General features: G+C 57.0%; 2 protein-coding genes across 2 annotated transcripts; both read right to left on the bottom strand.

Moving 5' to 3' along the window:
• Positions 1-4,239: 4,239 nt before the first annotated feature.
• LOC137672747 (protocadherin alpha-3-like) lies at positions 4,240-6,845 on the bottom strand. The gene is given in 2 exon segments (XM_068417142.1): positions 4,240-6,734; positions 6,737-6,845. Coding segments are annotated over 2 exon segments (2,565 nt in total). The 3' UTR covers positions 4,240-4,278.
• A 5,744-nt stretch (positions 6,846-12,589) lies between these two features.
• On the bottom strand, positions 12,590-15,296 carry LOC137672749 (protocadherin alpha-3-like). The gene has a single exon (XM_068417143.1). The coding sequence runs from the start codon at positions 15,263-15,265 to the stop codon at positions 12,590-12,592; it is 2,676 nt and encodes an 891-aa protein (XP_068273244.1). The 5' UTR covers positions 15,266-15,296.
• Positions 15,297-15,544: the final 248 nt, after the last annotated feature.

Below are 15,544 nucleotides of genomic sequence, written 5' to 3' on the forward strand. Positions count from 1 at the left end.
GCAGAACAGAATCCTCTACCCTTGGCAAAACAAGCCCAGGCTCCAGGTACTTCGACATCTCTGCAAACAGGCTCCAATGACTCCAACCAACGCGAGAGTCTTTCATTCCGCAGCTCAAACCCATCACAGCTCTGCACGACAATCCTCCAAAGAGGCTGAAGAAGCATGGGGCTCGATGAAGGGCTGTTCTTCTGGCCTCATTTTCCACCTCCACACAGAATGACAAGCTCGTGCTTTCTCTTTCCGGCAGCCACGCACTGCCAAACAACACAGCAAGAACCTCGGTACCCAGGAGCATTAATCCCCACGAAATCTCTCTCCTTCATCAACATGATCCACGCATCGCACAGCCAAACAAAACCCATGAAGGTAACACCACGGGATTTTCACTGAGAACATCCCCTCAACACCCAACATATCCACTCTGCAAAACGCGTTGGGGTCCCTCCTCCATCCGTGCTTGCTGCCACCCACTCATGCTCTGCCTGCAAGCATCAGGAAAGGAACGAGAGCAGGCAGCGGTGCTTTGCTGCTCCAAACCTACAGGCTTCCAATCAGGCAACATTGGGTCGATCCAACATGAAGTTACCACGGCTGAACAGGACAAAAGAACATCTGTCTCTCATAAACACCTTCTTTAGGTATCATCAACTTACCTGTAGCATCACTCGCTGCTGCTTCAGAATAAGAAACATTTTCAGGACAGGAAAATTGGTTTTAAAGGACATTTTGCCTTACCATTATCAGAGATTTCTGAGCAATCTGAACAGAAACAAGTGACTCATATTCTGCAAAAGCCTCGAAAACGCTGGACAGTGGGTAGTGCTCCCTTACGCACTTCTATCAGAGGGGAAGCAGGAGCGAGAACTGAAAGCTAAGGACATTCTCTCAATGTCAGCCTCAGCTCAGGAGACTGGAAAAGCCATCCCCCACACTGACGGCAAACGACTCAAAGCTCTGCAACCAGATAGCTGTGGAAATTCTGCTGTCTGCATCTCATCTACTGTTACCACCACATTGCCAATGTGACAGATGAAAACGCAAAAGGGTGAGGATATTTGCTGCGAAAAGAAAATTAAAGGATCCCATTCCACTGTATTGAAACACCAGGTCTGCCAGCGTCCTGAATACGGAGACCACTCCCTCCCCTCCCTAGCAGCAAGAGAGACATGAGCAAAGAGATGACCGAGGAGAGCATCAGAGAAGGCAGCCAAAGTGACCCAAATTTCAAAAGCCTTTGTTTGACCAACAACATACCACGTTGAGGAGCAAATTATTAAATGAGCCTATGGCAGATGTCTTCACATCACACAGGAACACCATGGAGGACAAAAGGGTGCGAGGATGTGCAGAACTTCTGGAGGTGCTGAGAGGACCCGGAGCAGGCAGCTCTGCATCAGGCCTCTCCTCAGGGTTTTCTACTGACATCTCACGCCCTGGCAAATGGCACCTCCACAGCTAAACAGACATTCCTCAGTCCTTCCCCAATGACACAGACCATGTTCTACCCAGCACCTCCATCTCCATCAGGCAAGACTCTTCCCCACTCGAAGTCACCATCCCAGTGACAAAGGCCCAGGCCTGCTCCACACCACTAGGAGCACCACTGCCACAACACCCAGTCATTGCTCCACCACAAGAACGTACCCCAGCTCTTTAACCCACTCTGAGCATGACCCAGGCCTTTGCACATCCTCACCTTCCCTTTTGATGGGGACGGATGCAAAGCCACTCACTGTCTGGCAGACACTTCCCAGATGCCTCAACTTCACGCTAAATACACTGTGCCTTTTCAGCAATTTCAGGTGGAAACTCTACACAGCTGCACTTTAGAGTTCATAAAGATTCTGTGATTAGAGCTGACAGCTTTGATCCCAGTCCACATGGGTTTTATTCTTCAAGAGAAGCACACCAAATGCCAAAACACAAGCGCACTCACAATATCAACTGCGTGGGAAAATTTGTGCCACAGAAACCAGAGCTGGGCTGCTGTGCAGGCTTGGCGTGTACGTGCGTGCATCAGAATGAGCCGTGTGTAACAGGACAGAGCATCTCTACCGAGGCCGCCTGTGCAAGTGCACATGTAGGGAAGTCAGGAGCACAAAGATTATACCCGTCTCCTCATGTGCCCTTATCAATCCTGCCTGAGGAGGAACAAGGATCCATCACGGCAACATCAATAGTTGCAGAATTTGCTGCAGATGCCCACCACCACGCAAGGACAGCAGGTTGAAGCACTACCCTCCCACAACACCTTTCCCAAAACAAGGGAAAAGGTCCATCAGACAGTATTCAGCAGTTTGCTTGTCACCCCCTCTTATCCACACATTGCCTATGGCAGGGAGGCAGCAGCACAAGGGACTGTCTCTGGTGCCAGATATTCATAACCTCAGAAGACATTGTGGGAGCTTTAATACCATGTTCTAACTCAACATTGGGAAGCCCTCCAACTCCAGACCCTTGGAGCCTGGGAAAGGATCCTGGGCAGGAACAATCTCTGCCCATCCTGCCCCATGCTTTCCTATAGGCATTCACCATTCCCCGCTCTAGGACGTGCATTCTCAAGACAAGAGCATCAGCTCCCATTCTTTTCTTCTTACAAGATGGCCCATGGTCTTCTCAAGGATTTCCAGTTCCCACAGACAAGTCTTCCCACTGCTCAAGGTCACCTTTTACATCAGGACATGGCCAAGCCCTACTCAGTGCCACTGCCACATTCACCTCTGTGACATGCCACAGTTTCCTTTCCCACCTCAGGGCTCACTCCAGCTTTTGAAGACCCTTCCCAGCAATGACAGTACCATAAAAAAAAAATACAAATGATGTCCAGCAGAATCTCTGGTCTTTCTAAAGATGATGTCAGAACAGCTCTAAATGGCAATGGCATTGATTTCATGTTGTGTTAGAACAACTCAAACACTGACAAGCACCCCCAATCTAGTGGATGGTATCGACTCTGTAGAGGAATTCAGGTTTGGGATTTTGTTGTCAGGGGCATTTTTGTTTGGTTTTGTTGTTTGTTTGTTGGATTTGCTTTGATCAAAAGAAGGTTTCCAGGGCTTTTGTAAGGGCGTGGCTGCTCATGCAAATATTGAAAGAACATCATAACAGGCCAGCTACGTCACACTGCTTCTCTAGCCAAGAACACAAGGCCACAACCCTTCCCATCAATGACAGCACCATAAAAAAAATAGACAGATAGTATAATATCCACTGTGTTCAGCAGACTCTGTGGAACTGACCCTTCATGTTTTGCAATGCTTCAGCGCTCTCACACAGAAATGTTACACACCTGGGAACTCTGTTACACATCTGAAATGTTACACAGCTATTTGTAGAGACGGTGGCAGGACAGCTCTAATGCAACGGGCGTTGATTTCCTTCTGTGGGAGAACAACCCCCATGCTGACAAGCACAGCACTGTAATGGATGATCTCTAATGTACAGGACAACTTGGGTTTTTCCAGGGCTTCCATAAAGCTGCTGATATAAATATTGAAAGACTATCAAAACAGGCCAGCACACATCATATCACATCATTTCTCCAGCCAGGAACAGCACTCAGCACTCTATATCATGGTTTGGGTGAGGGCGGGAACAGAAAACGAAAATTCCCCTTTCTAACACGTACCTTGGGTCACACTCCTCTCCATGAACAGTTTAGACTAGTAACTATGGTTAAAACATACTTGGAAAAAGAACACATAAAAAGTCCGCCACGCCTTCCCTGCTTAATGACTCTGTTGGGCAAAGGAAAATGGACAAACTACACCACGGGGGAGAAAATCCTGAAGTCCCAACTGTCACCTTGAATCACGTCTTTTACAAAGGACAATCAAAGAGGAGGAGGAGGACAGAGTTTTCGATAAGAAGCCACAGCTGATACCAGCACGGTCAGCAGTCACCAACGGTAATAAGGCAATAACTAGTGCATGGGGGACTGTCACCACCACACCCTGCGCCTCTTCCACCCCATCAGAAAGCTCAGATGAAAATGCCACACACCAGCAAGCAAAAGCGTCCGCAAGGCTCATGTCCTGACACATCTCATCGCCATCAGCAGGGATTGCATTCCACGGGAGAACAACTCACACCCACAACAGCAAACCTCAGCTGCGGACCCTAACTGCTGCGGGGTGCGGCAACACCTTTGTGAAGTTTTCCCCCACACCAAGAGATCCGGCAAGGACGCCAAGGCAGATGCAAAGGTCCCGGTAACATCCTTAAGCACCCGCCAAGCACCCACCGCTCTCACGCCCCGCGGGAGGAGCCCGGCTCCTACAAGCACCTCCCCAGGGGAGCAGGCGAGAACGAAGGGCGAGAAGGGAGAAAGCGGCGTCGGGGGAAGGGGCGAGAGGCGAGAGAGGGAGGGCCACTGACCGTGTCCAGGAGAGCGGGCGGCTCCGGCTGCGTCTCCTTCGCCGCGGGGCCGGGCGGCGGCGGCGGCAAGTTGGGGCTGAAAACCATCAGGTCGCTCTTGCCCGCGCCGTCCGCCACGCACAGGCTCCGGCTCTGGCGCTGCGAGTACGACCAGCTCCCCACTTCGCTGGCGCACACCAGCGTCGCCGGCCCGGGCCCCGACAGCACGCCCGCCCGCGGCGACCACCGCCACGCCCCGTACAGCACCACCGCCACCACCAACACGCTCGACACCGCGCAGATCGCCACCACCAGCCACACGTTCGTCCACGACGACGACAACGCCCCCGCGCCGCCCTCCGCGCCCGCCGCCGCCCGCAGACCCGGCCCCGACCACGACGAGCCCGCGGCCGCCAGCGCCGCCTCGGCGCCCTCCACCAGCGACACGCTCAGCGTGGCCGTGGCCGAGCGCGACGGCTCCCCGTGGTCCCGCACCACGATCACCAGCCTCTGCCGCGGGCCGTCCGCCTCCTCCAGCGCCCGCGCCGTGCTCACCTCGCCGCTGTACAGCCCCACGCGGAACGGGCCCTTGCCCCGCGGCTCCCACAGCTCGTAGCGCAGCCACGCGTTGTAGCCCGAGTCCGCGTCCACCGCGCGGATCTTCGCCACCACCTGCCCCGCCGGCGCCCCCCACGCCGCCCACGCCCACAACGCCCCCGACTCCCGACCCGACGACGACGACCCCGACGCCCCGCCACCCCCCACGCCGCCCGCGCCCGGCAGCAGCGCCGGCGCGTTGTCGTTCTCGTCCACCACGAACAGCTGCACCGTCGCGTTGCCGCACAGCGGCGGCTCCCCCGCGTCCACCGCACGCACCTCGAACTGCACCACCTGCACCTCCTCGTAGTCCAGCGCACGCAGCGCCCACACACGCCCGCTCTCCGCGTCCACCGACACGTAGCTCGACGCCGCCCCCGAACGCCACCCCCCCCCCGCCCACGCGCCCCCCGCGCCGCCCTCCCACACCGAGTACCTCACGCGCCCGTTGCCCGCCTCGTCCGGGTCCCGCGCCCACACCCGCGCCAGCTCCGCGCCCGCCGCGTTGTTCTCCCGCGCCAGCACCGTGTACACGGCCTGCGCGAACGCCGGCGCGTTGTCGTTCACGTCCGACACCGGCACGCGCACCGCAAGCCTCCCGCGCAGCGCCGGCGCCCCGCCGTCCTCCGCCCGCACCTCCACCTCGTACTCCGACACCCGCTCCCGGTCCAGCGCCTCCCGCAGCACCAGCGAGTACGAGCCCGACAACGTCGCCACCAGCCCGAACGGCGCCGCCGGCCACAGCGCGCACCGCACCCGCCCGTTCGCCCCCGAGTCCCGGTCCCGCACGCTCAGCAGCGCCACCACCGTCCCCACCGACGCGTCCTCGGCCACCGGCACCGACAGCGACGTCACCCACACCTCCGGCGCGTTGTCGTTCACGTCCAACACCTCCAGCTCCACGCTGCAGTGACTCGAGAGCGGAGGCCACGCTTTATCTTTCGCCTTAACGTGTAGGTCGTAGAAAGTAACTGTCTCAAAGTCCAGGGCGCCCGTCAGTCTGATCTCGCCGCTTTGCGCATCGATGCTGAACACATCTGAGGCCGACGGAGGAACAAAAGTATCAATTTCGTAAATCACTTCTCCATATATTCCCAAGTCCAGATCCGTGGCGTTCACCCGCACCACCAGCGTCCCTTTTAAGGCGTCTTCGGGCAAAAGCACGTTGTACACCGACTGGTTGAACTGGGGCGCGTTGTCGTTCACGTCCAGCACCGAGATCACCAGCTCCACCGTGCCCGTCAGCGACGGCCGGCCCCCGTCACTCGCCGTCACCACCAACCGGTGCACAGGCAGCGTCTCGCGGTCAAGAGGTTTCGCGAGTACCAAGAACACAGATTTCCTGATTTCATCAGCGGATTTAACATCCAGCGTAAAGTGCTCGCTGGGGCTGAGGGTATAGGAGAGCTGCGCGTTGGCTCCCACATCTGCGTCCGACGCGCCCTCCAGCGGGAACCGAGACCCCGGCAGCGACGATTCCGCGATGCTGAGGTTTTTGCGGGCGGCGGGGAAGAGCGGGGCGTTGTCGTTGATGTCGGTGACCTCCAGCTCCACGTGGAAGACGCGCAGCGGCCGCTCCAGCAGCACCTCCAGCCGCAGGGCGCACGGCGCGCTCTTCCCGCACAGCTCCTCCCGGTCCAGCCGCGAGCTCACCACCAGCGCCCCGCTCGCCCCACTCACCTCCACGCTCGCCCGCCGGCCCTGCGCCACCAGCCGCAGACCACGCGCCTCCGCCTCGCCCGCCTCCAGGCCCAGGTCGTGCGCCACACGGCCCACCACGTGCCGGCCTTGCCTTCCTCCGCCACCGAGTACCGCACCTGCCCGCCGCCCAGCGCCCACGCCGCCTGCAGCACCAGCACCCGCACTACGGGCCCCCAACACACGCCCATGGCCCACGCCGCCCGCCCGGGCCCCGCACGGCTCCCCGCCGCCGCCCGCACGCACGCCCCGGCTCTCCTGCCCGCCCCGCGCCGCCCCCCCGCGCTCACAGCCGGGTTCTCCGCCGCACCGGGGCGGAGCCGCCTCGCCGCTCCGCCGCCGTTTCTGAGCCTGCAGCGACACCGTGTGCTGCTCCGCCGCCTCGCACCCTCCCCGCCACCACCTTCACCCGAGCCCCGGGCTCCGTCCTGCTCATCTTTTCTTCCTGCCCTTCTCCTCTTTCATTTTTTTTCCTTGCTTGTTTGGTCTTTGCTTCTTCCTTTTACTTCTTTTCGCTTTCTTCATTTCTCATTTTTTCTTCCCTCAATTCTCTCTTTTTGTTACTCTCGTTCTTCCTTTCTTTCTTACGATTTTTCTTCCCTTTCTTCTTTCTTCTCTTCCGTCTCCTTATTATCTTCCTTCTTTTCATTCATGCCCTGCCCTGCCGGATTCTTTACTCCCTTTCCCTTCTCTTTTCATCTTTCTCTCCTTTACCCCTGCTGGCAGCTTCCCACTCTCCTTAGGCGCCGCGGCGGACATGATCAAAGACGGACCTGTCGGCGCTAATTACGGGGCATCAGTGCTGATTACGGGCCACCACCGCCGCAGCGCGGTACTCTAACCAAGGCGGAGGCTCTTAGGCACCAGCTCCTTTCAGCGTCTAGCGGTAACGTCGGTGCGTGCTGGTCATCTCCTCTATTGTTCTTTCTTTCTCTCTTTCTTTTTCTGTCTCTTTCTTTCTTGTCTATCCTTCCTTCCTTCTTACTTTCATGGATTCCTTCCTTACCTTTTTCCTTTCCTTCTGCGATTCTTCTGCGAGAAAACGTTGTTGCAACCTGGTCATCTCCTTTATGGTTTCTTCCTTTTTTATCTTCTTTGTAATCTTTCTTCTTTTATTTCTTCATTAATTTCTTCTTTTCTTTTTCTCTCCCTCACCACCTTCCTGTGTACTGCGATAGCGTCTGTGCATGCTTGTAAGCTCATTTATCGTTTCTTATTTTATCTTCTTTCTATTGCTTGCATCGTTCTTGTTTGCCTTTCTTTGTGTTGTTTCTTCCTTCCTTCCCTGCTTTCTCCTCTTTCTCCTTCTCCTCTCTTCCTTGTCCTTCCCTCCCGTTCTCTTCTTCCCTCTTTGCCTCTGCTTTGTCTCCTTTACCAACAGGATTTCTACACGACTACCTCAAATCCGCCGTGGAGCACGGACATGCCCTCAGGCAAGAGCTCTCCTTCCTCTTCCTCACCACTTTTCATCAAGCCTTGCACAGCGGCCCTCAGTGCCGAGAATGCCGAGGTCCTCAACTCCATTCAGCATGTAGAGATACCACTGCATGCTGGTAATCTCCTCTGTCGTCTCTGCCTGCCGTCCTTCCTTCCTTCCTTGTCCTTCTGTCTTCCTTGCTTGCTTTTTTTATTTGCAAACAGTCCTGCTTCCTTTCTCCTTCATTCCTCCTTAATTTCCTGCTTCCTTTTTTATTCCTCTTCTTCTTTTTTCATCTCTTCCTTTCTCTTCCTTTCTCTTCCTTTTATCTTTCTTCTCTTTCCTACTTCTTTTCCTTTGCTTCCTTTTTCCTTTTTTGCCTTGCCCTGCTGCCCTCCTCTTCTCTTCTGCTTCCATCCTTGTCTCTTTTGTTCTTTTCCACCTTTACCAAAAGATTTTCTACACGGATACACCACGCTCGACATGAAGCACAGACATGCTCTTTGTCAAAAGCCCTCACTCCTCTTCCCTTCTGCCTTCCATCCCTCCAGACAAGTAATAAAGTCGCTGCTTTCCTCCAGTTTATGCAAGCTGACAGACTCCCCTGCACCTCCTCATCCCTCCCTTCTGGAAGAACACCACACTCCAGCCTCCAGTCCTCTCAAGGACCCAGCAAGTAACGCACCAAGGCAATCACATGGCAAAGAACAGCTCTGCTACAGCAGAACAGAATCCACCACCCTCCAAAACACAAGCCAAAGCTCCACGGGCTTGGACAGGTTCCAAAGAGTCCAAACAACGCCTGGGGGGGGCTTTCCTTTGGGAACTCAAACCCATCACAGCCCAGCATGACAATCCTCCAAGAAGGTGGAAAAAGCACAGGGCAAACACGGCTCCCAAGCACTCTTCATATACCTTGAGGAAGAGCTGTTCTTCTGGCCTCATTTTCCACCTGCACACTGAACAGCAAGCTCTTGCTTCCCCTTGCAGGCAGGCAGGCACCGCAGGAACAACACAGCAACAACCTCGGTGCCCAGGGGCATCAGTCCCCACGCAATACCTCTCACTCATTAGTACGCTATATGCGTCCATGAAGGTTACACTACGACATTTTCATTGAGAATATCCCCTCAACTCCCAGCGAATCCACTCACAGAAAGGTGTTGAAGTCCCTCCCCTATCTGTCCTCACTGCCACCCAGTCCCACTGTGCTGGGAAGCAGCAGGGAAGGAATGAGAGCAGGCAGTGGTGATTTGCTGCTCCAAACCTACAGGCATTTCAATCCAGGCAACATTCGGTCAATCCAACATAAAGATATCACAACTGAACAGGAACAAAAGCACATCTGTCTCTCAAACACATCCACTTACCTGTAGCATCATTGGTTGCTTCTTCAGAAAGAAATATTTTCAGGACAGGAGAATTGGTTTTAAAGGATATTTTCCCTTAACATTGTCAAGAGATTTCTGGGGAAGCTGGAGAGAAAAAAAATGGCTCATGTTCTGCAAAAACTAGACAGTGTGCAGTGCCTCTTATGCACTTCCATCACATGGGAAGCAGGAAGGACACTTGAAAGCTAAGGACATTCTCTCAATGTGAAACCTAGCTCAGGAGAGCGGAAAAGCCATCCTCCACACTGATGGGAAATTGCCCAAATGACTGCCAACTTACAGCTGCCAAAATCCAGCAATCGGCATCTCATCCACTGTTACCGGCACACTGCCAATGTGACAGAAGAAAAAAAATCAAACAAAAGGCAGGGCAGTTTTAGTGAGAGGGGAGAAGAAAACCAAAGGATCCCATTCTGCTGTACTGAAACACCAGGTTTGCCAACATCTTGAATACGGTGACCACTTCTTACCCTCCCTAGCAAGAGAGAGGAGCAGAGAGGTCACCAAGGACAGGTTCAGGGAAGGCTGGATCTATGATCCACAATTGGAAAATTTGTGTTTGAGCAACAACATTCCCCACCATAAACAAGCGATTAAAGCCACGCGTGGCAGATGTCTTCACAAGCAGTAATACCGCAAAGAACAACAGCACCCTAAGATACGCAGAACTTCTGGAGGTCCTCAGAGGATCATGGGGAAGCACCACTGCGCACTGGGACTCTTCTCAAGGTTTTCTACTGGCTTCCTCTGTCTTGCATCCTGGGAAATGGAATCTTCACAGCTAAACAGACATTCTCCAGTCCTTCCCCAATGACACACAGTGTTGTACCCCGCACCTCCAATTCCAGCGAGCAAGACTCTTCCCTACTTGAAGTCACCCTCCCTGTGATACACACCCAGGCCCTACTCGCTGACACTTGCAGGATCACTGCCACAATACTCACACATTGCTCCACCACAAGAACATGCTCCATCTCTAAACCCCACTCTGAGCATGACCCAGGCCTTCGCACATCCTCACCTTCCCTCATGATCGGCACAAAGAACATACGGACGGATGCACAGCCACTCACTCTCTGGCAGGCTCTTCCCAGATGCCTGAACTTCACCATGAATGTTTTTGCCTTTTCAGCAATCTCAGATGGAAACACCACAGATCTGCACATCAGTGTTCTTAAAGATTCTGTGACTAGAGCTGTCACAGCTCTGATCCCAGTCCACATGGATTTTATTCTTTAAAACCACACCAAATGCTGAAGTGCAAGCAGTCTCACGATGGCAACGGGGTAAGAGAAGTTCTGTAATAAAAAAACAGAGCTGTGCTGCTGTGCAGGGTCTGGCGTGTACGTGCACATATCTGAATGAGTTAATGACGACATGACAACACCCCGTGTCTACTGCAGCCACCTGTGCAAGTTCAAAGTAGGGGAAGTGAAGTGTAAAAAGATTACACCCACCTCCTCACGTGTCCTTACAAATCCTGCTGATGAGGCTGCCATCATGGCAACACCAACTGCTGTGGAACCTCCTGTAGATGCCAACCACTGCACAAGGACAGCAGATTGAAGCACTACCCTCCCACAACACCTTTTCTAAAACAGCAGCGAAAACGTTCATCAGAAAATACTCAGTGGTCTGCATCTCACCCTCTTACCAACACATTACCCACATCAGACAGCAGCAGCACAAGGCACTGTCTCTGGTGGGAGATATTCATAACCTCAAAGGACATTGTGGGCATTTCAGTACCACACACTATCTCAAGATCCAGAAGGCCTTCAACTCCAGACCCTTGGAGCCTGGGAAAGGATCCTGGACAAGAACATTCCGTGCCCATCCTGCCTCTTGCTTTCCTCTACGCATCCTCCATTCCCCACTCTAGGACATGCATTCTCAAGACAAGCACATCACCTCCCATTCTTATCTTCTTACAACATGGCCCATGGTGTTCCCAAGGATTTCCAGTTCCCTCAGACAAGTCCTCCACTGCTCAAGGTCACCTTTCGCATCAGCAGATACCCAAGCCCTACTCAGTGCCACTGCCACATTCACCTTCATAAACATACCATAGTTTCCTTTCCCACCTCAGGGCTCACTCCAGCTTTTCCAGACCCTTCCCAGCAATGACAGCACCATAAAAACCATACAGACGGTATCACATACACGGTGTCCAGCAGAGTCTCTGCAGCTGACCCTTCAGGTTCTGCAATGCTTCAGCTCTCTCAGAAGGAAACGTAGCAGACCTGGGAGTGATGCTCTTTCTAAAGGTGATGTTGGGAGAGCTCTAAATGGCAATAGCATTGATTTCATGCTGAGAGAGAACAACCCAACTGCTGATGAGCACCCCACTGCAATGGAGAATATCGACTGTATAGGAGAATCTGCCTTGGGTTTTGTTTTGGTGGGCAGTTTTGGTTTGGTTTGGTTTTGCTTGTTTTCTGCTTTTCCAAAAAGATTTCCAGGGCTTCTGTAAGTGTGTGGCTGCTCATGCAAATATTAGAAAACATCAAAACAGGCCAGAATGCATCATGCCACTGCTCTGGACAGGAACAAGAGACCAAAACCTGGGGTAAGGTGGAAACAAGACAATAAAAACAAAACTCCTGTTTCTAACACCTGTCTTGGGTAACACTCTTCTGCCTGGACACTTTAGACTACCAACTATGGTTAAAACATACTTGGAAAAAAACATAGGAAAAGTCTGCCACGCCCTCACTACTTTCATACTGACTCCTGTAGGCCAATAAAAATGGAGAAATTACAGCACGTGGAGAGAAATCCCTGGAGTCCCAACTGTCACCTTGCAAAGGTGAATGAAAGAGGAGGAGGACAGAGTTTTGTCAAGAAAACACATCTGATACCAGCACAATCAGCAGTCAGCAAAATAAACAGCAGTAAATAGTGCCTGGGGGACTGTCACCACCACAGCCTGCGTGTCTTGCACCCCTTCAGCAAGCTCGGGTGGAAATGCCACACACCAGCAACCAAGAGCGCCCACACAGCTCATGTCCTGGCACCTCTCATCGCCATCGGCAGGGATTGCATTCTGCGGGAGAACAACGCACACCCACAACAGCAAACCTCAGCTGCGGACCCTAACTGCTGCGGGGTGCGGCAACACCTTTAGTTAGTCTTCCCCCACACAAACAGCCCGGGGCTCCGGCAAGGTCGCCAAGGCAGATGCAAAGGTCCCGGTAACATCCTTAAGAACTTGCCAAGCACCCACTGCCCTCACGCCCCGCGGGAGGAGCCCGGCTCCAAACAGCGCCTGCCCAGGGTTCGGGTGATAAGTGAGGGCGAGAAGGGGGAAGGGGCGAGAGGCGAGAGAGGGAGGGCCACTGACCGTGTCCAGGAGAGCGGGCGGCTCCGGCTGCGTCTCCTTCGCCGCGGGGCCGGGCGGCGGCGGCGGCAAGTTGGGGCTGAAAACCATCAGGTCGCTCTTGCCCGCGCCGTCCGCCACGCACAGGCTCCGGCTCTGGCGCTGCGAGTACGACCAGCTCCCCACTTCGCTGGCGCACACCAGCGTCGCCGGCCCGGGCCCCGACAGCACGCCCGCCCGCGGCGACCACCGCCACGCCCCGTACAGCACTACCGCCACCACGAACACGCTCGACACCGCGCAGATCGCCACCACCAGCCACACGTTCGTCCACGACGACGACAAAGCCCCCGCCACGCCCTCCGCCGGCCGCAGCCCCGGCCCCGACCACGACGAGCCCGCGGCCGCCAGCGCCGCCTCGGCGCCCTCCACCAGCGACACGCTCAGCGTGGCCGTGGCCGAGCGCGACGGCTCCCCGTGGTCCCGCACCACGATCACCAGCCTCTGCCGCGGGCCGTCCGCCTCCTCCAGCGCCCGCGCCGTGCTCACCTCGCCGCTGTACAGCCCCACGCGGAACGGGCCCTTGCCCCGCGGCTCCCACAGCTCGTAGCGCAGCCACGCGTTGTAGCCCGAGTCCGCGTCCACCGCGCGGATCTTCGCCACCACCTGCCCCGCCGGCGCCCCCCACGCCGCCCACGCCCACAACGCCCCCGACTCCCGACCCGACGACGACGACCCCGACGCCCCGCCACCCCCCACGCCGCCCGCGCCCGGCAGCAGCACCGGCGCGTTGTCGTTCTCGTCCACCACGAACAGCTGCACCGTCGCGTTGCCGCACAGCGGCGGCTCCCCCGCGTCCACCGCACGCACCTCGAACTGCACCACCTGCACCTCCTCGTAGTCCAGCGCACGCAGCGCCCACACACGCCCGCTCTCCGCGTCCACCGACACGTAGCTCGACGCCGCCCCCGAACGCCACCCCCCCACCGCCCACGCGCCCCCCGCGCCGCCCTCCCACACCGAGTACCTCACGCGCCCGTTGCCCGCCTCGTCCGGGTCCCGCGCCCACACCCGCGCCAGCTCCGCGCCCGCCGCGTTGTTCTCCCGCGCCAGCACCGTGTACACGGCCTGCGCGAACGCCGGCGCGTTGTCGTTCACGTCCGACACCGGCACGCGCACCGCAAGCCTCCCGCGCAGCGCCGGCGCCCCGCCGTCCTCCGCCCGCACCTCCACCTCGTACTCCGACACCCGCTCCCGGTCCAGCGCCTCCCGCAGCACCAGCGAGTACGAGCCCGACAACGTCGCCACCAGCCCGAACGGCGCCGCCGGCCACAGCGCGCACCGCACCCGCCCGTTCGCCCCCGAGTCCCGGTCCCGCACGCTCAGCAGCGCCACCACCGTCCCCACCGACGCGTCCTCGGCCACCGGCACCGACAGCGACGTCACCCACACCTCCGGCGCGTTGTCGTTCACGTCCAACACCTCCAGCTCCACGCTGCAGTGACCCGACAGCGGGGGCGTCCCCTTATCTCTCGCTTCGATTTGCAACTCGTGTAAACGGACCTCTTCAAAGTCCAGGGCGCCCGTCAGTCTGATCTCGCCCGTCTTTGGATCAATAGTGAAGACATCTGTGTTACCAGCAGGAACCGTACTGATCATGCTGTAAGAAAAGTCCTTGTTAACACCCTCGTCCAGATCCGTGGCGTTCACCCGCACCACCAGCGTCCCCTCTGCAGCGCTCTCCGGCAGCTGCACTTTATACACCGACTGGTTGAACTGGGGCGCGTTGTCGTTCGCATCCAGCACCGAGATCACCAGCTCCATCGTGCCCGTCAGCGACGGCCGGCCCCCGTCACTCGCCGTCACCACCAACCGGTGCACAGGCAGCGTCTCGCGGTCCAGAGATTTCGTGAGCACCAGGAACAGAGATTTTCTGTTTTCATCAGAGGATTTAACATCCAGCGTAAAGTGCTCGCTGGGGCTGAGGGTATAGGAGAGCTGCGCGTTGGCTCCCACATCTGCGTCCGACGCGCCCTCCAGCGGGAACCGAGACCCCGGCAGCGTTGTGAATTCCGCGATGCTGAGGTTTTTGCGGGCGGCGGGGAAGAGCGGGGCGTTGTCGTTGATGTCGGTGACCTCCAGCTCCACGTGGAAGACGCGCAGCGGCCGCTCCAGCAGCACCTCCAGCCGCAGGGCGCACGGCGCGCTCTTCCCGCACAGCTCCTCCCGGTCCAGCCGCGAGCTCACCACCAGCGCCCCGCTCGCCCCGCTCACCTCCACGCTCGCCCGCCGGCCCTGCGCCACCAGCCGCAGCCCACGCGCCTCCGCCTCGCCCGCCTCCAGGCCCAGGTCGTGCGCCACACGGCCCACCACCGTGCCGGCCTTGCCTTCCTCCGCCACCGAGTACCGCACCTGCCCGCCGCCCAGCGCCCACGCCGCCTGCAACACCAGCACCCGCACCACGGGCCCCCAACACACGCCCATGGCCCACGCCGCCCGCCCGGGCCCCGCACGGCTCCCCGCCGCCGCCGCCCGCACACCCCGACTCTCCTGCCCGCCCCGCGCCGCCCCCCCGCGCTCACAGCCGGGCTCTCCGCCGCACCGGGGCGGAGCCGCCTCGCCGCTCCGCCGCCGTTTCTGAGCCTGCAGCGACACCGTGTGCTGCTCCGCCGCCTCGCACTCTCCCCGCCACCGCCCGCGTCCCCGGCCCCGTCCTGCTCATCTTCTCTTCCTGCTCTTCTCCTCTTTCATTTTTTTTCCTTG

This window comes from Nyctibius grandis, chromosome 22 (genome assembly GCF_013368605.1).
Source record: "Nyctibius grandis isolate bNycGra1 chromosome 22, bNycGra1.pri, whole genome shotgun sequence".
Classification (NCBI taxonomy): Eukaryota; Metazoa; Chordata; class Aves; order Nyctibiiformes; family Nyctibiidae; genus Nyctibius; species Nyctibius grandis.

What these genes read in the sequence shown, in the direction of transcription:
- LOC137672749 (XM_068417143.1), bottom strand. Translation starts at nt 15,265, where the DNA reads ATGGGCGTGTGTTGGGGGCCCGTGGTGCGGGTGCTGGTGTTGCAGGCG.